General features: G+C 45.7%; 1 protein-coding gene across 1 annotated transcript in view; it reads left to right on the top strand.

The window, feature by feature from the left end:
• The first annotated feature begins 1,113 nt into the window (after nucleotides 1-1,113).
• LOC146190458 (acid-sensing ion channel 4-like) overlaps nucleotides 1,114-23,567 on the top strand; it is a 33,486-nt gene continuing 11,032 nt past the window's right edge. The window contains exons 1-7 of the mRNA XM_084599795.1: nucleotides 1,114-1,500; nucleotides 9,297-9,451; nucleotides 18,389-18,492; nucleotides 18,938-19,031; nucleotides 20,235-20,301; nucleotides 21,153-21,260; nucleotides 22,878-22,992. Of these exons, the coding sequence (XP_084455921.1) occupies nucleotides 1,114-1,500; nucleotides 9,297-9,451; nucleotides 18,389-18,492; nucleotides 18,938-19,031; nucleotides 20,235-20,301; nucleotides 21,153-21,260; nucleotides 22,878-22,992 (1,030 nt within the window). The remainder of the gene's footprint in view (nucleotides 1,501-9,296; nucleotides 9,452-18,388; nucleotides 18,493-18,937; nucleotides 19,032-20,234; nucleotides 20,302-21,152; nucleotides 21,261-22,877; nucleotides 22,993-23,567) is intronic.

The following is a 23,567-nucleotide window of genomic DNA, read 5'->3' as shown; positions in this document are numbered from 1 at the left end:
CACTCCAAGAAGGTGGCTGAATGTTTAAGTGCATGACGCTGTTGCGGGGAGCAAGCTGGATCTCATTTCATTACTAGTGATAATTTTAGGAGAGAATTATAAATCAGGAGAGCACTTTAAAAAAGAAAGCAGTTGTTAACTATGCGGCTCCAGTACGTAGCCTGTGTATAACTTCGTTTAACAGTGAACGAAATTAGTTTCTTGTATTTACTATGCAAGCCAGATGCGTCAAAAATCTTGAGCATATAATTTGGTCTGAGGGTTAACGCTTTCATCACGTAACAAGATAAACTTTATCAGCAGACTGTATTCCCTCACTGCGGAATTGAGTGTAGTAGGTACTGCCGACTTCAGATGCATTCGACTACATAATAAATATACAGTCTATCCTTCTACCAGACATATATTCAAAAGGAAAGAAGGGCGCCTCCACGCACTCTCCACCTGCCTTCATTTTCTCGCAGAGGGAACGTGTAGGGAGCGCACCTTCAGCACTACTTCACAGCATCCCACCTCTCCCAAGGCGCTAAATACCGAATATTGAGTCGGGCCCCGTACGGGAATGAATTCCTTGCTACGATGCTGCTTGTTGCAGATTAAATACATACACTCACCGAATTAACTTATGAACTCTAGGGGCGGAGGAACAGAAAGATCTCACCGACATAATAATCACTTCAGAAGTACTACAATGCTGAAAAAAAAAAAAAGACGACTATGCGTGCGGGGGCGGTCAGGAGAACTGCCGAGTTCGGGACCACATCCGGCCCTTGGCGCTGTGACGTATTTGTGCCCGAGAGATGACATTGCCATGTTTCCTTTCAGTTCCTTTCCTTTCCTCTTAGAAGCATGGTACCCTTGAACGAAACTTGCCTAAACCTAGAGTATGTCATTGTTAAAATATTCGATCTGTTCTTTACTGTATTTCCATCTTTCTCTTTCTTTTCTCTTGGCTGTTTAAACAGGTTTTGAGCAGAGTGATAAATTTCAGCGGGCATCGGCCACACGGCGGCTCAAGGTATGCACACATGTAGCAGCTTCTGTAGTACTATGTGACTGACCCACATGAACAGAATTACTACACCAGTAATTTTTCAGGCCCCTGAGACAGCAATGACAAGCAATGCCAGCAGCAAAGAAAACTTGCGGCTCGCGTGCGTGCGAGTGTATGGACAACTTGCACGGGACTCCGGTCTTCCGGGCGCCGACGTCCTGGCCGAGGGAGGCAACGTGCGCCGCCTTCTCTGGGCTGGGGCTATGCTGACGCTGGTCTACTACAGCCTCACCGAGACCGGTGCCATCCTGCGCGAGTACTTCACGTACAGCGTCACCGTGGCCTTCGAGTACAACACAAACGAGTCCTTCGAGCTGCCCGACGTCACCGTGTGCAACTTGAACCCGCTGCGCAGGTCCGCTTTATGCGCCCTCGACCCGACGGAAAGGGCCATGGATCCGGAGCTAGAGGAACGCCTTTGCGGAGAGGACCAAGAATTAAGAGAAGTATACGTGCACCAGTATGTGGTTCTACGATAAATTAACAGGGAAAATTGGCTTATGGGCGAAGAACAAATTCCTGCGGCCGTTCATCGTAGCGAAGTGCTTTTAAACGGAGGGAAACAAACCGATGGTGACAGAGAGTTCAATGGGAAGACGTAATTAAGAATGCATGTACTGTATTTGCCAAAATTAATGGCTGAGGTTTGTTTCGTTTCTTTGTGGCGTAGCGAGACACAGATGGCTTCCATTTAACTCTATATCTGAGTAAGAAGAACTCTTGTCCTCATCTTTCGAGATCTTTAGTCTAAAGAAGCAAACCACTTTGCCTAGCTGCTTTTTGCAAGGACTGTACGTAGTTAATTGTGGTAATAATAATTATCTGCACTAGCCCTATTTCTGCGTTTAGACGCAGTACTCGATGCAAAACAAACAAAAAAATAGAAGTGTGAAGAAGAAAATTTTTAATGAAATTGTATTTAAATATCAGAAGAAACGGGCTTGAAGTGTCGGATAGAACCTAGAATGTTTGTAAATATCGGACTGGGGAACGAATGAGAGAGAGAGAGAGCGTAAAAAGGCTATTCGATGTCAAATTTGACCATTTAAGCGAAATAATGTTTAATAACAGGTGGTCTGCAAAAGGCCGAAGCGCAGGGCATCATAAAACGAGTCCTTGGCAGCAAGAACTCAGGGGCGCAGTTGGCGTTGGGCGTTGGGATGTGCGACGCAATCGAGGGCGCCAGCAGTTCAGCAAGTGAAAAAAAAAAAATTCGGCAGAGGTTTTGCCTATTATCGAATCGAATCTTAATATCACTTGAACGGGAAACGCCGTTGACATCACCCCAGCTTGTCCTGTTAGTAATACGACCTGATTTCCGCCAGCAGATGAAAATCTTGATTTTAGCGATAACATTCAGGCTTATATTTGACCAGAACTAAATTTTGTCCAATACGAAGCGAAAAAAAAATGCATAAACCACATTCAAAACGATCGAAAGAGCACCGTTTTGCAATCCCTTAAATTAAATCATCGGCTGGACTGGGTCTTCAAAGCGCCATTATCAAGTAATGGGAGGTTATCATATGGCCGACAGCCGCTGCGCCTACCCAAAAAAGACCTCAACATTGAAGGTCTTTTGTTTAAAAGTTATGTATCTTCAATATAAATATATCAAAGGTGATTTATCCATAGCTTTTTATCTACAAAGTACTACGGTCACTATTTTCTGACCAGTTTGTCGGAGGTGTATTTTTGGAGCTTTCTCCAATTTTAGTGCGCCCATTTCGATATATGTAATGCCGTTACCTGGGGCATTAAAGGTATATAGCATAATGTCACGTGGCGCTGAAGGGAGGCAAAAAAGCGACGGTGTCTTTCAGGTCTACCGCGATCTACCGTGCTGCTGGCAGAAATGCACACGAGGACAGAGAAGACTATTTTCGTTATTCCAGATGGGCTATATGAATGCAACGTGACGCCTTTCGGCATACAAGCAACGCCACCCACTACCTTTGAAATATATATGTACACTGTTTTGCTGGATTGAAATGGCAAGTTTTCATTTTACTTGGATGATGTAGTGATTTTCGGAAGAACCTACACCGAACATGACATTCGCTTAGCTTTTGTCGTTAACTGCATGGAGAAAGTGGTCGCGGGCTGAACTTCAAGTGCCGCTTCGCGGAACGCTACATCGCTGCGTTTGGCCATCTGGTTGACAAAGACGATGTTAGGCTCGACCCACAGAACACTGAAGCTGTCATTTGATTCCATGAGGCCAAGTCTTTGGAAGAACTCGGGAGCTTTTGTAGCGAAAGCTAAACTGCACTAGGTTTTCAAGCCGTCGGCATGGCACCGTGGCGCCGTGCCCCGTCACCGTTGCCTAGCAACTGTCACGTGGTATAGACCGAGAGCTGGACCAGGCGTTGGAGGAGGAAAGATGAAGAAGAAAAAGAAGAGGAAGAAAAAGGAGAAGGAAAAGAAGAGCAAGAAAAAGAAGAAAATGACGTTGTTCTTACTTTCGGCGCTTCATCCCCAAGTTTACCGACTTAGCCTACCTGCTCGCATGTCTTTTGCAGAAAGATACGGCTTTAAAGTGTTACTAAAAACGATACCTTTAAAGTGTACTGCCGAATGTACTTTTGCACTTTAATAGCTCAAGTTTCTTCTTACATCGCGGCCCCTACTGCGTAAATTAGTCAAACAGCTCCCACGAAATTCCACAGTGAAGCCAGTGGCATCGGCTTGAGTGGTCGTGTGTTCGTACAACGCCACACCATGAATATACACGTTGTCTCTTGCGCAAGTCACACCCTCAGCGATTCTCAACGCAAATATACCGTGAAAAAATCAAGAGTCTGAACGCACCGTAAAACAGAAAGAACGTTTCGCCGTTGTGCTCAGCGTACAATGGTTTCGCTCGTACCTTTACGGGCGTGCGTTTACAGTGATCATCGATTATAGCTCGCTTTACTGGCTTATGAATCTGCGCAACCCCTGCGGTCTGTTCACCCGCTGGTCATTGCGCCATTGGGAGTTCAATTTTACAGTGTCGTACAAAAATGGGCGCCAAGATGCCGACGCCAACTGCCTCCCTTGGCTGCCCCTCGCGACTACTTATTGGGACAACTTTAACGACTACGTTGCCGTCTTTTACTTAGAGTTTCCTTATATTGCCACTTAACAGAGAGAATAGTGCAAAGATCAACACTTGGTACCATTTTTTTTAGAGAAGCTAGTAATCCGACATCTGCGAGCCTTTTCTGCAGTCGCGACAGTTTGATCTACCGAAAGAATTACTCCTGCGGCGATGAGCGCTTTCTGCTCGTCGTTCCGGCTAGCCTCTGCTCTGTGCTGAACGCAGTGTACGATGACGTCACTGATGGGCACTTAGGTTTTCCAGGATCCCCACCCTCATCAAAGAATGTTTTAAGGAGAAAGCATTTCTAGTCTCATGGAGCGAAGATTTCTGAGCAGGAGCTGTATACTTGTCCGTCGCATCTGCCGCATCATAGCGGATGTGCGAGGAGGAATGAAAATAATTGATGGTGATAGGTAAAGAATAAATGTTATATATAGACATCGATAGAGTAATTATACTAAGCTAATGACAAATAATGATGACTAATAATGACTGAAAATCGCTTAATTGTAATGACCAATATGACAAACTACGACTTGTAATGACCGCAACTGATTGGAAATGAGTAAAAATGCTTAGATATGAGTGGTAATGACTACAATTACTAGGCATGACTCATCATGACTACGAAGCAAGCGATATGTCAAACGACGACTTGTATAAACGCAACAGACTGGAAACGAGTAAAAATGCTTAATGATTAGTGATAATGATTGCAGCGACTAGGCATTACTCATCATGACTACGAAGCGAGCGATATGTCAAATGACGACTTGTATAACCGCAACTGACAGGAAACGAGTAAAAATGCTTAGCGATGAGTGATAACGATTACAGTGACTAGGCACAACTACGAAACGACTAGTATGTCAAATAATGACTTGAATGACCACAACAGACTGGAAAAGAGTAAAAATGCTTAGCAGTGAGCGATAATGATTTCAATGACAGGCATGATTCATCATAACTAAGAAACGACCAATATGTCTAACGACTTGAATGACCGCCACTGACTGGAAATGAGTAAAAATGCTTAGCGATGAGTGATAATCACTGCAATGACTAGATATAACTCATCATGGCTGCTAATGACTACGTAAGACCAATATGCCAATGAATGAAGATAGATAACACAATAACAGGCAAGATAAGAATGAAAGAGAACCGGTAAACTGTCAAGGTAATCATAACAAGGCAGAATGCACGAGAAAAGGGCAGACGGTAAAAGGAAAATGGTAAAAGGCAAAAAGAACGAGGAAAAGGGGAAGATACAAACAGAAAGAGGCAAAGAGACTGAGGCAAACGATAAGAGGCAAATGGTAGAGGCAAAGAGGACAACAATGGGAGGAAAACGATGAGAGGCAAATGATAGGAGATGAAGGGCAGGCTTTCGCCGTTCTGCTCTTAAGAGTCGTCTTACAGACCTTATAAGTTTTTACTGGGCAAATATGTATCGCATGACAGCGTTAAGTGGTCTTCTGTGTTCAGTGCCAGCGGTTCAAGCTTGCCGCAGCTTCTCCACCGGGACGCTCGCAGCCGGTGACACCACCGAGCACACCGTATGAGCTAGATGGTGTTGACCTTATAGGCCTCTTTCCTCGCTTGTCCAAAGGCAATCGCTGAGTCATCGTATGATCTGGGACCCTAGCGAGGATTACATCATACAAAACATTGAATCCCTGCAAAGCCGTGCTGTTCGCTTCATTTTTTCAGAATCGTGTCGAATTAGATCCACTATCACTACGACTAACGCTCGCTTATCTGTTTCATAAGCTCTATCACTACGACGTTTTACATGACTTCTTTCAGCCACCTGGCCTCATTTTTCCTCGCCGTGATCATCCCTACAAAGTCAATCGCCGGGTGTGCCATTCATTTTTTTTTACGCACAATCATTCATCAGTTCAGTCGTTCAGTCGTGTCCGACTCTTCGTGACCCTATGGACCATATCACGCCACGCTCACTATCTTCCTAACATCACATAACTTCATCTGCAGCGCCTCGAGGATGTCATCTAACCATCGCGTTCGCTGCCTACCCCTTCTCCGGTGACCCTCAACATTTCCCAACATCAAATCTTTCTCCAGCGACTTCTCTCTTCTCATCAGATGACCAAAGTAGCTGAACTTGAACTTTAGAATTTGACCCTCCAATGAGTAGTCAGGGCTTATGGTCGACAATATCGACTGATTTGATCTTCTGGTCGTCCAAGGAACTCTCAAGAGTCTCCGCCAGCACCGCAATTCAAACGCGTCAATTCTTCGGCGGTCAGCCTTCTTCACAGTCCAACTCTCGCATCCATACATCACAACTGGAAAGACCATAGCACGAGTTATACGGATCTTGGTTGGCAGTGTAATGTCTCTGCTCTTTACTAGGCGGTCAAGGCTAGCCATGGCTCTCTTTCCCAGAAGCAGGCGTCTCCTAATTTCATGGCTGCAGTCTCCTTCCGGGGTAATCTTGGAGCCCAAGAAGAGAAAATCTGTCACAGCTTCCACTTCTTGTCCCTTGATGCTCCAGGACTTTATAGGGCAAGACGCCATGTTTTTTTTTTTTTAATGTTCATTTTAAGCCAAACTTCTCGCTCTCTTCTTGTACGCGCATCAGAAGTCTCTTGAGTTCCACTTCACTTTCTGCCATTAAAGTGGTATCATCCGCATATCTAAGGTTGTTGATACGTTTTCCAGCAATCTTCACTCCAGCTGAAGACTCGTCCAGACCGGCCTTCCTCATGATGCACTCTGCATATAGGTTAAATAGGCAGGGCGACAGTATGCAGCCTTGCCTCACTCCTTTCTCAATCGGAAACCAGTCAGTAAGACCATGCCCAGTTCTGACTGTGGCCTCTTGCCCTTCATACAGGTTCCTGAGGATACATAGAACCATAATTGACTGGAATAACTTACCACATAGTATTGCCACAGAGATTCACCCAGACAAATTTCCCAAAATGCTACATACTCACATCAGAATGTGACGTCCCTGTACACCACTGATTTATATTACATAGAGTAAATATTCCTTTGTTTGTGTTCCCTCGAATACCACTACCTTCTCTGATGTTTTTGTATTCTTAATCTGCGCTGCAAGCAGTTTTTTGTTTTGTTTTTGCATCAATTATCTCAACTGGTGGTGGTGTCAAATACTTTAATTTCCAATAGATGCAGGATAGGCGTCAACCTATCCGTCTACACGACGGTCTGGAGCCCTTGGATCCGGGCGGCGTGTTCGGCCAGTCGAATCTCAACTGTTTGAATGTTTACTCTTTTCCGTTTGCGATCTAGTGTTGGTCTACTGTACTTCTAAAATGGTGTTTGTATTTTGTTTCTCTTGTCTGTTTTTGAACCAACTGTTATTAAAGTGCTTCGTGTGTCCCCCCTATGTAATACCCTACCTGGAGGGCCTTTAAGGTATTTGAATAAATAAATAAATAATCTCATGGGTTACTGCGAGACTGATGACATCCCTTCCGCCACCGCAGCTAACGTCTCTTCCTTTCTTCTTCACGCTGTTGTGCTCCGCCATGAGATTCCTCGTGTCACTATTAGTGACACCAGTGGCAGCCAGTTTACAGTACAGATTGTGGAATAGCTTCTACGCCTTTGTGTTCCCCATTTCTGTCATTCTACGCCCTACCACCCCCATCTAAATGGCCTCGTCGAACGTACAAAGCGAACACTGACGAACATGCTTGCGATGTATGTCGACTCTCATCATAAGAACTGACATGACGTGCATCCCTTCATTTATACCAATAACACCTTTAGGCTTGAAGCAACTGCTAATAGCCCATATTTTCCTTCTTTACGTCCATCCGTCTCGACGTACTCTCGACACTGTCCTTACCTTGCTCTCTTCACGTCAGCCCTGCTGTTGCCTGCGCCATTTGCCGCGCTGAAGGGGCTCGTAGGCTAGGCCGGTAACGCACCCTAGCTTCTCAGGACCGCTCTGAGGAGCGCTACGATCACCGAAACCAGAATGTCTACTTTTCCGGCTACTTACTGTGGCTCGGACATCTTTTCGAAATATTAGCTTGTTCCAGAAACTGTTGTCGGTCTACACAGGCCTGTTTATTGTGATCGCTCGGATCCATGACTTGAATTACATGGTGTCTCGCTAATGTTTGCAAGGCCACCGCTCTCGGAAAACACACAAGGTTTGCAGGTCGCAAACATGAAGCTTTGCTACTGTCAGGACCCTGGCTGATTGGCCAGGTGGCATTGTCTTCGAAGAAGGAAAAGCCACACGGCTCTGAAGGGAGGAAAAAGAATTGGTGAACGAAAAAGAAACTCGTCATTATCCCGCGAACTGAGCAGGTTCAGGTTGAGTTATCTCCATAAATGAACCTTAACAATATAAGTAGATAAGTTGGCACAGCTCTTTTGTTGGTCCTTGTCATCGCCGGTGTCGACCAATCAGGAAATTTATTTACATCCGGTGGCAGGGTTTTGTTGTTAGATCTCTGATAGGGCTTTAAAATCTGTAGTGAGGCAGTCAACCTGCTGCAACACGTCTTCAGCACTACAACTGAACCCCCAGCCGCCAGCACTTCTCCGGCTCCTATACTTGTAACATGTCAAGGTCGGTGCGTGGGTTTTCCGTATATAGTAGTAGCGAAGAACTTTACTGGATCTAACAAAACCAAATTTCAAAGCGCATTTACTTGGCATTGAACTGCCGCCCGACGAGCTTCCGTGCAGACATTTTATTACAATCTTGTGGGCGCAAAACGAAACATGGGAGTCATGCCAGTGAGGGGACTCCCATGTTTCTTTCTAGAATAATATTTATGTGTTTTGCCTAGTAAGTTCACTGCAACATGCAGCTAAAACCAGCGCGATTAAACGATGAGCTGAAATGTACCCTTAAGAGAGTATGGTCACTGCCTATATGTTTGTGCGCCCAGTCCTATTTAGTGCGTACCTTTCATGTCCTTGTTTAAGCACTGTTTCATAAGAATATTTCAAATGTACCGACTCAACAGTCCCACAAAAATGACATTACAAAACGCTCAAGTCGTACTACAGTACGGTGAAAAATCGTGTGCTAATCTGGACTGACCTCAAAATCGTATCTGATGGTCGGAGCAAAGAGACGTGCTCCCGTTGTATCAGTCTCCAAGACCTCGTGCCTAATGTAGCTCATGGTCACTGCAGGCAAACACGGACGACCTGAAGCTTCAGCAGCGCCTCTCGGACTGGATGGCCCAGCGCAAGGCGAGTGACCGGAACTGGCTAATGGCTCTCGGTCATCAGTTCGACGACTTTGTCCTCGATTGCACCTACAAAGATAACAACTGCACGGATTTGGCGTGAGTTTATACTTCGTTTAGGTTGGAGGCACTGCGAACGCAAATGCATTTTTTACACGGCAGTGTCATGATTGTTTTAATCAATTCAGCTAGCAGACAATAAAAAGCCTGCGCGTGGGATTTCTCATACAGTGGCTGAGGAGTTTGCTTTCACCGAACGTCAAATACGGATGTTCAAGAGGTGTTGAGCGCGATGTACCGGCATAAAGTCCTGCTACGGGAGAACATGAAATCACATTTCGACGAATTACTGCGACATTTTGTTGCAGCCTCCACTGCTTTACAGTAAGGATATTTGCTATGGTATAATATGGTACGGTACGGTATGGTGTAGTATGGTATGGTATACGGTATGGAATGGTATGGTATGGTATGGTATAGTATGGTGCAGGGCGCAGTGTGGCGTTGCGTAGCTTGATGTACAAAGTCTATGGTCCTAAGCGCAAGCACGGACTATGACTGAGGCCGTAATAGAGAACTACGGGAAAAAGGAAAATTAGGCAGGTTAAAGCATGGCTAAACAAATGGTCATAGAAAGCAGTTCTACGTTCCGGTTGAACAGCGCATTTAGCACGCTTTCAATTACCGTCAAAATTATGCTTCCCAACCCGTTCTTCCAGTGTTTCAGTAGCCTGTACCATCTTCAGCCTCTCACGTTTTCTCTTCAGTTCTTGTCCCTTTGCTGCACCTGAATGACACACAGACTCACCTGACGGCTTCGCTTGATGGTCGAGCATTGAGAGACTTGCACAGAGTTTGGCAAAGTGTTAACGCCTTTATTCCATGGCATGAAACTGAAGGTTTATATGTAGTTGCGTCTAAATTTGATACAAAATAATGAAACTCAGACGCCACATGAATGTTCGTTAGTGATGCTGCACTAGCAAATGACGCACAAGAATCAGTAGGGGAGGCTGACCTGCCACAGAGGGATCTGTTGTGCATGCTGTCATCCCATTCGCCACTTCGGTGGCTCGATAATGGCTGCGCCACAGTTCCTATGACAAGCAGGTGTTCAGGCATCACACAAACAAACATGAGGAATGGGATAGATGGATGGGTGCTTTTGCACTAAATTATTTCCTACCGAATATGTTTCATGAAAGGAAGGCGTGTAATAGGTTGAGAAGCTGACCTGAGTCATGTTGTCCTGAGTGTTGTCATGGAGCTGTACATCCAGAGACCGTCCTTCCAGACACTGAGCAAATGCCACAGACTGTGCTGTACTCTCTACGGTTGCGTGGCTGGGACGTTTTACTTCCGGCTTAAAAAAGTGACGTCACGATTTCTTCTTTTCCTTTCCTTTTTCTTTTCTGTATCACCCAAACTGACCCTAAATGGTGGCGCTGTCGTCATATTGATGATGCTATACAGTACACAATTAGGGAACGCTGGTCTGGTAACTGTAGCGTTTTGGGATCGAAGCATGAGGCTAGACAGAAATATCCCTAGTTCAAATAACAACACAGACACGAAGACTACAAGACTGCGCAACTGGCAACCGAAGGTTATGGAAGAATGCATCAATATACAGACACAGGTGCGAAATCAGCCCTTCTTTATTGTACGATGACTTTTTCTTCGTTGCTTTCTTGTCCAGACATCAAACGACTGGAATGAGTCACCTCAATCAGCCCATCGGGGGGCTATACCCGTCACTATTGAGGTTTCTGGCCTTCTTTGTGTTTCAGTGGGTACCGCAACACTGAGGGCTCCCCAGAAATGAGCATGAGGACGTAGAGGTAAAGAAAGCCCTCAGCTATAGTGTATGAATAGTGCTGTTTTGTATTTCATTTGCCACTTACCTCCTTTGCTGTTTTGTGAGCAGTGAGACAGACGGACACTCGCCAGCAAGACATCCTACATATACAGAGATCTTGAAACGTTCGTTCAGTGCAAGGGATTTAAAAGTTCACATGGAAATAATGTTAACCAAATATAGTCGAAATTGAGTGTCATAATCATTATCAGCCGGACTATATCCACTGCATGGTGAAAGCCTTTATTTTATTCCTCGAATTAACCCGGTCCTGTGCTAGCTGCATCCACTTGACTCCTTAGAACTTCTTAACCTCACCCGCCCACAAGTCGTTTTGCCACCCCTGCTATGCCTTCGTTCCATTGGAATTCAATTTGCTACCCTTAGCGACCATCGGTTATCCTCTCTTCGCATTATATGTCCTGCCAATGCCCATTTCTTCTTGATTTCCCCTAATATGTCATTAACTCGAGTGATTTCTCTGACCCACTCTGTACGCTTCCTATCTCTTAACGCATACGCCTGCCATTTTCCGTTCCATAGCTTTGCGCTGTCCTCAACTTAAGTATGACCCTTTTCGTTAATCTACATGTTTCAGCCCTATAGCTGAGTTGCGGCAAGATGCAACTGTTATAGATGCGATACCGATAAGCTTCTAGTCATAATCTACGAGTACTTGACAAATTCGCTTCATCGTAATCGCATTCTCCCGGTTACTTCCCTTTCCTGGTTTGGATCTGCAGTTACTACGTGTGTAGACCTATTCGCCTACCACTTCCAGTGCTTGGCTACCAATATAGTAAACTGCTGTTCCTTGTCAATGATTTTGAACATGATCTTAGTCTTCTGCATATTAATTTTAGGCCTACCTTTCTTTTCCTGTCTAGGTCATCAATCATGTTTTGAAATTCATCTCGTTAGTTACTTAGCAAGGCGATGTCATCAGCGAATCGCAGATTACGGAGGTATATTCCATCAACCCTAATTTCTAAGTGCTCCCATTGCAAGTACCTGAACATTTATTTTAAGCAAGGTGCGAATAGTAGTGGGGAGATCGTCTCCTTAACAACTTTATGGCAGTTTATTAGGTTCTTTATGCAGAACTATGGTTGCTGTAGTGTGCAGGCACTAAGATATCCTCCAGTAATTTTGCACGTGGTTCGTCTGTTTTTTCAGTTTAGTTAATTTTACTTACTTTCAAGTCAAATTGGAGGACGTACAAAAGGCATGCAGCCTGATAAGGCCTCATCTCCCATGTATAGCTCGCAGCAGGCAAACCTGCATATGACTGTTTTTCTGGCACACGATTTTTCTGTTTCGGATATGTCAGATATATCGCTCGTAATTTGGTCTGCTTATTTCTTGTGGGCATAAATATTTTGGAAAGCTTCACTTGGTGGTCGACAGGTCATGAGAGAGAGAGAAAGAGAGAGAGAGAAGGCAGAGAGGTTAACCAGGAAAGCTTCCGGTTTGCTACCCTGCACTGGGGAAGGGGAATGAGGAGTTTAAAGGAGAAAGATCGAAGAGAATGATAGGAAAGGTAAGGCGGCGAGGAGCACAGTCACAGTTTCTCAATCAAGTTTGTGTCTCTCATAAAACACATAAGTGCTTTGAAGGCTTTGCCGTTAGACGCCTTCTGTGACCATGGGCCGAGGATTTTCTCCTCTGTGAAAGGACGGCTGTCAAGATGGTCCAGAGCCGAACGCAGAGCATATCTTTCGCTTGAAAAAGCAGGGCACTCGCAAAGGAGATGCTGTGTGGTCTCTTCGCAGCCGCATCTTTCACAGTTAGGGCTATCCGCCATTCTCATCACATGAGCGTATTTTTTGGTGAATGCAACACCGAGCCACATACGGCACATCAGTGTTGTTTCGCGCCACCCTTTGTTAGGGGGAACACGAAGGCGCAGCCCAGGGTCTAGTTCCCTGAGGCGTCGATTGGAAAATTCTCCTTAGTTCCAGGCTGAAAGCGTTAGCTCCGCCGCTAAGGAACGAAGTCGACAAGCTGCGTCAACTCTAGATATAGGAATGTTCACTGTAGTTCCGTCGTTGTGTGCAGAACGGGCAACTTGGTCTGCCTGGTGGTTTCCCTCAATACCGCAATGTCCAGGTAGCCACTGGAAAATTATATCATGACCTTTTGATGTAGTGTCGTGGTATAGCACGCGGATCTCTGCAGTTAGTTGTTCATGTGATCCACGACGTAGCGCAGCTTGAACGCCTTGAAGCGCTGCTTTCGAGTCCGTAAAAATGGACCAGACACCTGGAGGTTCCTGGCCGATGTATTCAATAGCTGCACGTAAGGCAGCCAGTTCCGCACCAGTTGAAGAGGTGGGGTACGTCGTCTTGATTCTCAGCACGATGGACCTCGACGGTATCACTACGGACCCCGCGGAGCTTGTTGAAGCAACTGAGCCATCGGTGTAGACGTGTTCACGATTATTGTGCATAGAATACAGGTGATCCAACGTCATTTGCTTCAAGGCAGGCAATGGTACACCCGTTTTCTTTTTTACTCCCGGAATAGATAGGTAAACTTTCGGTTCATCTAGGCTCCATATGGGTAAACTCGGTCTTGAAGTTGGAGTGAACTGTGAAGGAAGGTAGGTGCGATGAGCTGCTATGGTTTTGGCAAATGCAGTATGTGGTCTAATTGTTGGGATAGTTGCCAGGTGGTGACGGGAAACCCGGGTGAGGTGTCGTATATGTGTCCTCATGGTTTCAACAGCAATATATGTAGCTATGGGATGCTCGCGGGAGAGAAGAACCGTTGCTGCCGCTGAGGTGCATTTTGGCAGTCCAAGGCAGATGCGGAGAGCTTGAGCTTGCACGCTTTGGAGGATCTCGATGTTCGTCTTCCTAATATTATTGAATATTGGAAAGCTGTACCGCATGTAACCCAGGAAAAGTGAACGGTATAGTTGCAGCATAGAGTGCACTGACGCGCCCCAGGACTTGCCTCCTAGAAAGGAGAGAACATGGGCAATCGCCGTCAGTCTTTTCTTCATACCACTGATATGTGGACTCCACGAGAGGTTCCTATCAATGACGATTCCAAGGAAGCGATGACTCTTTTCATAAGGAATAGATTTGCCATTTATGTATACTGCGTATTGTGACATTGATTTTCGTGTGAAGGCCACCACAGAACACTTCTCTGTTGAGATAGTAAGACCCTGTACACGAAGATATGACGTCACAATCGATGCCGCTTTTTGTAGTCTTGCACGAACTTGGGGTCGAGTCACGCTTGAGGCCCAAATGCAAATATCATCCGCATATATGGAGATCTGAGCTGACTGAGGCAGCAGATCGACTAGGCCGATGAGCACAAGATTGAATAGAGTGGGGCTCAGTACCCACCCTGCGGAACTCCGCGAGAGGTTCTATGTGAGGATGTTCGTCCGTCCTCTGTCTGGATGAACAGTGACCTGTCTGACAAATAACTGCGTATCCAGCTATAAGTTCGTCCTCCGATATCAGCAGTTTCCAGTGCATCTAGGATGGCTTCATGCGTTACATTGTCGTAGGCACCTTTAATGTCTAAAAACAATGCCGCAGTCAATCTTTTCAGATTCTTTTGGACATTGACTGACGTAACCAGGCCTACGACATTATCTATAGAGGAGCGGCCGCGTCGAAACCCAGACATGAAATCTGGATATTTTTCGTGTCGTTCCAAGTACCACTCAATTCGTGTTAATAGCATCCTTTCCATTACTTTGCCGACACAGCTGGAGAGCGCAATGGGGCGGTATGAATTAATATCGAGCGGTGATTTTCTGGGTTTTAGAAGTGGAATGATACTACTTGTCTTCCATTCACTAGGAACTTTGCCGTCGCTACATGACCTGTTGTATGTCTGCAAGAGAGCCTGTCGAGCCTCTTGGCCTAGATTGGCAAGCGCAGAGTACGTCACACCATCTGGCCCTGGCGAAGATGACCTTTTACAACAAGCGAGAGCAGCGTCAAGTTCTTCCAGTGTGAACAGTAGATCCATCCGTGAATCCCTCGATGGCGGGACATCACTACACTGCTGTGGCGCGAGTGTGTTTGAAGGTCCTGTTATTCTTGCGCAGAATTCTTCGGCTACGTCGACCTCACTGCATCTCTGGTGAAGCGCGATTGATTTGAAAGGGTGTCGTTGTTGAGGTGATGTACGAAGGCCGCGAATGACAGTCCAGATACGTGACAATGACTTCCGTGGGTCGAGAGTTTCACAAAATGTCCTCCAGCGAATCGACTCCAGGGATTGAATTTTGCGCTGGATCTTTTTCTGTATGCGCCTTGCGTATGTGAGGTCTAGGCGAGACTTTGTGCGCCGGTATCTACGTTCCGCCCTGCGCCGAAGCGATCGTAGTCGCTGTAGTTCAAAGTCAAAATCTGTGTAGTTTGCGACCGGGTTAAAGGTACAGGTTGCACTCTCCATAGCGTCCTTAATTTTTTGTTCGAGACTTGTGGACAAGTCTTGGGTGCAAGTATCTTCCATAATAGTTTTAAAAACTGTCCAATCAATACGCCGCATACGTGTAGCTGTGAGAGATGTCGAATGGCCGGTAATGTTGAGGTAGGTTGGGATATGGTCGCTGCCATGAGTTTATATATCTGTAAACCACCGGACATGTTTTATAAGGCAATGTGAAACGAAAGTCAAGTCTAAGCAGCTGCTGTAATTAACACCTTTAATATAGGTCGGCGTTCCATCGTTAAGGCAGAGTAGACCATTGTCAGAGGCGAAGGACACAAGCTTTCTGCCTTTAGAATTCATCCGAACACCTCCCCAAACGGGGTGGTGAGCATTAAAGTCACCTGTGATTATCCATGGTCCAGAAGTGATGGCTATAAGATCACTTAATCTGTCATCGTCGAAATGACTTGATGGTGCCAGGTATGCAGCCACTAGCGTAAATGTCAGGGCGCGACACTTCACGGTCAAACACACATACTGGTTGTCATTGTTCGGGGGAACAGAGTGGAGCACATATGTTAGTTCACGTCGTACGTAGACGACGACTTTGCTGGGTCTGTTGAGTGTTGGCGAAGGAAATGCCTCGTAACCGGAAATTCGCAAAGTATTTGGTAGATTCGGCTCGCAAATAACGAGAACAGGGAACTTATTTTCGTAAACATAGCGTCGAATATCTGAAATCTTGGACTGTGGTCCACGGGCATTCCACTGAAAGATGAATGCTTGCTTGACCTTTTTGTGAAAAGGTAATCCCGAGATAGCCATGGTGCTGTCTACTGTAAAACTGCAAGAACCGGTTGCAATGCGTCCAGTACTTGCAAGGCGCTGTTCGCTGCTGGCGTGTGAATGTTCGAAAGCAGGATTCGCATAGCGCTCATCAGAGACTTAAGCATTACAATCATTGCTTATCTTGGCCGCAGTCTGAAACTTGCCCTTGGGATGGCTCAGTTGGACGGTCGAAGTGTAACAAGTTCTCTGGACGAGTGGGCTTACTTGGATTCGGCAGCGGTGGCCAAGACGTTTCTGGGGCTCCAAGTATCACGTTACCAGGGTGAGGGATGTTGTGGGTGGCTGTGGTTGTTGGTGGGCAAGCCACAGTAGCGCTGGAGACCTGCTCTTCAGAGGTGGTTACCTTCTTTGACAATCTTTTTCGATGTGAACGACGTCGTCGCACCTTAGCAGTCGCTTCCTTCTGTGTAGAATTTTCTCAAACCATATGTCGGAGTACTGCCCGCTCAGCCTTTAGCCGAGGGCAGTCCTTCGAAGAAGCGTCGTGGGGGCCATGGCAGTTGGCGCACTTAAAGGAAATCTCTTGGCAAGCGTCACCGCTGTGTGCCTCGGAGCATCTTGGGCACACAATGGAGTATTTGCAGACGCTGCTGACGTGACCGATCCTCATGCATTTCCTGCATTGTAGCCGTTTTGGTACGAAGGGTCGGACTGGGTGTCGGAAGTGCCCGACCTTGACGTGTGATGGAATGCAGTCACCCTTGAATGTGAGTTTGATGCAGGGAGACTTTCCAAAGCGCTGAATTCGAATTATTGCAGTGCTGTTAGTCGTGGGCCTGATTAGCATGGGTAAATCAGCGTCACTGATTTCGACGTCCACGTTGTAGATTACGCCAGCCCTGGTCCCGCTCTCTTGCACATCAAGAGGACGGACGTTAATGCTGCCGAGTTGGTTGATTTTACCCAAACTGTCGAGTGCGCTTCGGTCCGTAACATCAATTGCAATGATGTTTTTGTTGGGGTTTATCCTCACGTCCTTAACTCGTCCTGTTACGAGGCTGTCAAGATATATTGATGTGACTTGCCTGTTAAGGAGGTTCAGGTTGTCCGTAGGTTGTTGTGGCACAAACAAGGCAGTATGCACTACTGCACGACGCTCCGTGATGACCGTGGCCGAGCATGACGATGACGACTCGGAGGACTGTCTTCGCAATTTGCGCTTGGCCTTCTTGCTGACAACTTGCACGAATCAATCGTCGTCGGCCGAGGATTCATCGCTTGTTGCCGAGAACTCATCACTTGCTGCCGAGGAGACATGTTTGTCCAGGCTGCTCGAGTCGCTAATCTGGTACACCCGCTTTCTCTGGGCGTTCGCTGCCGACGCACTGGGATTCAAAGGAGGCCCAGTGGTCTCCGAATCCATCGCTGTGGCACAAAAGTGCGAAATCTGAATTGTTATGGCACAAATATCCGAAAAAAAAATGCAGAGCTGTGAAGCTAGCGTTCTGGTGCAGAACAACTTCTTCTTCTCCGACAGGTCATGTATTTTTCATATCTATCCAAGGTGTCGTTAGCGTTGGTTCTAAAGGTACAGGGCTGAGCTTAAGTATGCTTAAAAGTGGAAATGGTGAGAACCACTTTACATCCCTGTTTTCGTTAGCTGCATTGCCATTCTCATCCCTACTACTGCTATTACTACTACTACTATCAACATCAACATCATTATCATCATCACTTGCACTGCCATAATTATCAACGCTACCCCCATCATTATCATTATCACTAACTGAATCTTGATTATCATCGCTATCATCCTGGAGCTAGATAAGGAGAATTACGATCGGTTTCTCACGAGCCCGGCACGGAGTAGTGGTTAGCGCGCTGGGCTGGAGGCTGTAGAACCTTAGAGACGATAGGCTAGCGTTCCTCACAGTGATGCGAAGGCCGCACTAATTAAGTGGGGGTGGTGTGTGCACTTGCAGGTTATATCGCTGGGTCATCGACAGTTCGTTTGGCAACTGCTTCTGCTTCCACTGTGATAAAAAAGAGCGGTTCGAGTTCAACGCCCTCTCCTCACCTTACGACGGTAAGGCCGTGCAAATGCCCATCATTTGCGCCAAAAATAAAATCTATAACCCACGTTGCGTTCTTTTTTTCTAATTTATTCTGCCTGCAGCTTATTAGAGGAGGCGGCCTACGCCAAACCAAAACATCTAATTTCTACCTCATCGGTGGGAGCCGGAGCCTAACTGCAGTGTTGTGGGTTTTTTATTGGAATGAAAAATTGTGATCTATAAGCATTTGTCATGGAAAAAGCCAAAAGAGGAAGTGAAGCTTTTGGACGCACAGTTTTTATTTGGTTTTTAAAAGAAGGATAAAAGAGGGTAATACGGACACAGTGCATAGACCAGAACTGGGTGCACGACAGTTTGTATTGTTTTGAGTTGCCTCTGGTTGGTTTGGTCGTAAACGCGTGCTCTTGGTGCAGTGGGAGAGAGTTGCGAGTTACGCATTTCATCCCATCATGACAGGTCTGGTGATGACACTGAACCCGCAGCTGGACGAGTACCTGCCCACGTCCTATCAAGCAGGCTACATCGTCATGGTCCACGCACATGGTACTCGGTGAGCCGAGATTGCCACTAATCCGGTCATGATTAAGACAACGGATGGAGCTGCATGTGCAGCGTTGTGACGATGACTTTCCGAGTATTTGCTGAGAATGTACTCAAAGAGGTGGTCCCAGCCTAAAATGGGATAGCAAACATTTGGGCGGGCACTTAAGCCCCCCTTTTAAGGATATGGCGTGAAAACGTTAATGGCTCGATCCCGTTTGCCAACAGTCGTTCCGGATACTTCTCTCCGCATATTGGATTTGCTACTCACCTAGACTAATCCTTTACTTTGTTCCTCTAGTATCGCACACATAGGACCCTTAACGCTATCACTTTAAAAAAGAGGGGGGGGGGGGGGAGGTGATTTAGCATTTTTAAAGTAAAACGGCGTGTGCTTTATGCGTAGTTTATGGTTTACGGTATCAAAGTTCAGCTTATCCAGCGTTTCCATTCAGTGTCATCAGAGAAACATCCCGAGGTCGCATCTTGCTCGACTTCTGTTGCCGAGGTAGATCTATAGCCATAAAGACACATAGAAATGGGGACCGACATTGTTAACAATGTGCCATAGTTTTTCATAGGATCTAGACGAGTATCTGTGGCAGACAAAATTCATGGTGCAGTGTGAGGCAGAATATGACGTTGCTCCTTTCTCTCTATCCACTTTTTATCATGGTGAAAGCGAGTCAGTTGCTGTGAACTAGTTGAAAAAGGGGACCAATAACTAATCCTGCGTATTTATAGGTAGAGCCACGGGTAGATTTAGGAGTCTTCCTTTGGTAAGTGGTGGTAGGGGTGGCTGAATCAGAACCATGTATTTCTGAGCCCTTTTTCGCCGAAACGTACGGTTCAGATGGGTATTATATATTATAATCCTAAAAATCTGAAAGAGGAGCGAGGAGCGGTGTGCTGCCCTTGGTGCTAGCACAAGAAAAACCTGCTACCAATATTCGCGTTTCCTAATGCAAGATATGGAAAGAAGTGGCACTGTATAGATATGAAGGAGAACGAGCCACAGAAACTGACAGTTCAAGATATATGTATATCACAAACACACAAGTAGCATGGTATGAGACTTTTAGAGAAGACTAAAGGGAAGGGGTGTGTCTCATTGGTGTGCACGTATAAAACAAAGCATACGTATGCTTTGACCTGTTTTATTTGAAGGGTAAATTAGATCGGCAAAATGCACACGCTATGTGGTTTCGCGCAGGTTCTCTGTGTGCAGTGATGGCGTCTACCTTACACCGGGCTACACAACTTACGTCGGCCTCGATGTGGTAAGGTAGAAATCATACGACCGTTCTCATTCACGGCGAACTTTCAACAGATATTAGCCTTAAAATATAAACCATATCTTTATAAGATTTTGTATTATCAGTTCACCGGTGAGAACTTTCGGAGCGACTCTTAGGATTCGAATTTACCGAAAGAAATGTGTTCAGGCATACCAATGAAAAGGAAGTAGCAAATAATCAGATTGATGTCAATGTCAGTGCACTGGCACAGAAGCGTGTAAGAAATGCTGGTATTACATTTCAAAGTCGTGAATGCGATTTCCAGAACTAGCTGTTCTACACATTTATGCACAATTCTGACGACCACAACCATTCGGTGTCCTTGAATCAAAAACTCTTGTTGATGTCAAAACAATTAGCATTGATAGATCTATATATGTCTATCGGCTCACAAGATTTGTGATGAAAAGGCATACTTAAATGAACCCCATCGTTGTGATGGTAGGTGGTAAAAGAATACCCCCCCCCCCCCCTTTCTGGTCAAATATTTAGGGAAATTCTCCAAGGTGGAGTTGATTTGTAATAATGGAGTAATTACTCATTGGCATCCACCGAAGCGCAGCCATACAGCTACAAAAGAAAACTATATAGCTTTCCCAGAAACTTCGTAGTTAAAGAAAAATTCGCCCTGGTCCGGGGATCGAACCCGGGACCGCCTTTCTTTTTTAGCTGTATTGCTGCGCTTGAGTGGATGCCAATGACTAATTACTCCCTTATTACGACCCTTACTATTGTTGACAGCGATACCATTGTTTCCCGCTGTCTGAATGGCACAGATTCACACAAACGTTATCCTGCATTGAGCGGTCCCTTAACTGAACATCTGGATGCAGTTTGCGCAGACGGGGTTACCGGCACCATACGCCAACCCGTGCCAGAACTCGTGGCCTCCTCCCCTACTCGCCTACATGGGCAACATGTACGGGGCTTACACGAGAGAGGTAATTTTTTATTTATCCTAAATTATATGAGTACATGAAGTAAAGTGTTTAGCAGCACTGTGGTAATAAACATCAGGGCCAAGCAAGAGAGCGGTGTGTTTGCATGATTCACGCTTTCTTAGGCAACGGAGACAATGGGGGACACAGCCAAGATTTGCTATAAAAAAAAAAAAACAATTTCGAAATGAAAAACACTGCAGGAGCCATTTAACAATTATGCAACACCGATCGCGCAGTCATGGATACGAGCGTATGATGACCGAACTTGAGCACTTTCGCAGAGGAGCCAGGTATTATGGCGGGAGTAATGGAAGGTCTTCAACGCACTCTCACTTCCCAGGTGCGCCGTCTCCATTGGCTAACAGCGATGTGTTCCTGCTCTAAAGAATAAAGTGTAATGACAATAACGACAAGCATGTACGTCCTAATGTTCGTAGTCGAAAAGAAAAACTGTAGAAAATTTTCTGCTGTGCCAACAGAATTTCTGCGCGGTTTTTGACAGTGAACCTGCTATGACAGCAGCAATTTTCGTAACACCATATTTTTTCTAGTTATAATAGAAAAGTACTGAGGAACTACAGATTAACAGAAAAGTACAACAGAAAACACTACAGAAGCACAAAAAAGTATTAGAGAGCTAAAGGGACGTCTGATGTTCCAGCCAGTCTACAGAATAATCTGTCAACTTTTGGACACTACAGTTTCTAGTTGTTTGTTTTCGACATGATTGTTTATCAATCATAGGGGGTGAGTTGGGGCCCTGGCAACACAATATAAACGTAGTAACTCTCGAAAGGAAGGAGTTGCGTAAGATGGATTCCTTGCTGCAGCTTTTGCCCGCGCCGTATAGCACTTGCCCCGCCGCAATTCCGCGGAAAGCGGCGAGAGATTGTTCACCGGTCGCTTGGCCACCCGGAGCCAGAATATGGAGGACTTGCAGACACTGCCACTCGATTCACTTTCTGAATGCAGAAAAACTCTCTCTTTTCTCTCGTAAATCAGTGTAGACAGCCTAGATTACACCTTGTAGCTACTTCCCTCCCAACGCTGTTAACTGCACCTCTACACGCTGCACTGCCCCTGCACGTTATGGCCGTCTGCGTTGAGTTTAAAAGGAAAACAAGTTTTCTACAGTGCACAGTTTGTGCTAAACCCATTTTCGTTCTGTGAAATGCGGTTCGGTTTCAGAATGGTTACGCAACATCATGAAATGTTGAACAAGCAATGCAGTGGTATTTGATTTCGGACAAATTTCCGAGGAATGACTTGAAAGACGCGTAAACATTCTTATAGAAATCGATAGCAAGATTTTCATTAATAGTTAATATGATCAAATCTGGTACAATGTTGCATATTTGTTCCTCGTTGTGCTTACAGTGAGGACATGGACTGGTTTTGTATTCAAAAGAATACTATGCATGTCACTAATACCTTTCCCAGGCACCTTGAATGGTACAAGACTAGGTAATAATGCTTAGACATTCACTTCTTTATTGTTGTACAAGTGAATAAGTGCTTGCGCTGTTGTACAGCTGGCTGCTTGTAAATTCATTTTGCGAGACCAATGAACCCACCCTGACTTCCCCGTTCTCTCCGTATTACGTCGGGCGCGAGCAGGATTGCCTCATGATGTGCCTCCAGGTGAAAATCGTGGACAAGTGCAAATGTCTCTCGGCTCAGTTGCCACACATCAAAGTCCTGGCGAAGAAGTACGGCCCCTGCAAAAACCGAAGTAAGTTCCGCTGCGTATTTCGCCCCACTTGGACGATGAGAAAGCTAGACACCCGCTCTCACTCATGCGAAGCGAAGGACGCACCAAAATGTTCTTCAGATCGTTCACGTGCCTAGGATTCATAGGCTTAGTTCTTATTTCTTACCTAGTAAACGTGCGGTTCTAATTGTTACAGACTCAGAATGGTTTCGAAGAAGCGAACCTAGTCAATGGAAGACTAAGGCGTAAAGGGGAAGTCAGTAATAGGAAATAGGCACAGCAACAACGGTAATGTGGCGAGGCAAAAGGGCGAAAGCATCGATGTGCTGCAAGCGCAGAGTTTTCCCACTTTATAACGTAGTGCACATTGCACGTTTTTCCTCACGATGCGCAGGCCTCGAAGACTCTGTGAAATTAGAGGCGCGCACAAATGACGACACCGTTGTTTTGGGTTGGTAAGAACGAGTGGTGTTTATTGCCGTCAGACAACTCCTGGTCGAGCAAGTATATGTTATATATACAGGCTGCCAGATTAAGAAGATGCTATAATGAAGTTCCTTTACACTCCCCCCGCAATGAGCTTCAGATCATTTGTA

Source organism: Amblyomma maculatum, chromosome 4, assembly GCF_055883805.1.
Source record: "Amblyomma maculatum isolate TAMU_Amacu chromosome 4, ASM5588380v1, whole genome shotgun sequence".
Classification (NCBI taxonomy): domain Eukaryota; kingdom Metazoa; phylum Arthropoda; class Arachnida; order Ixodida; family Ixodidae; genus Amblyomma; species Amblyomma maculatum.
This window is presented reverse-complemented; position numbering and strand designations above follow the sequence as displayed.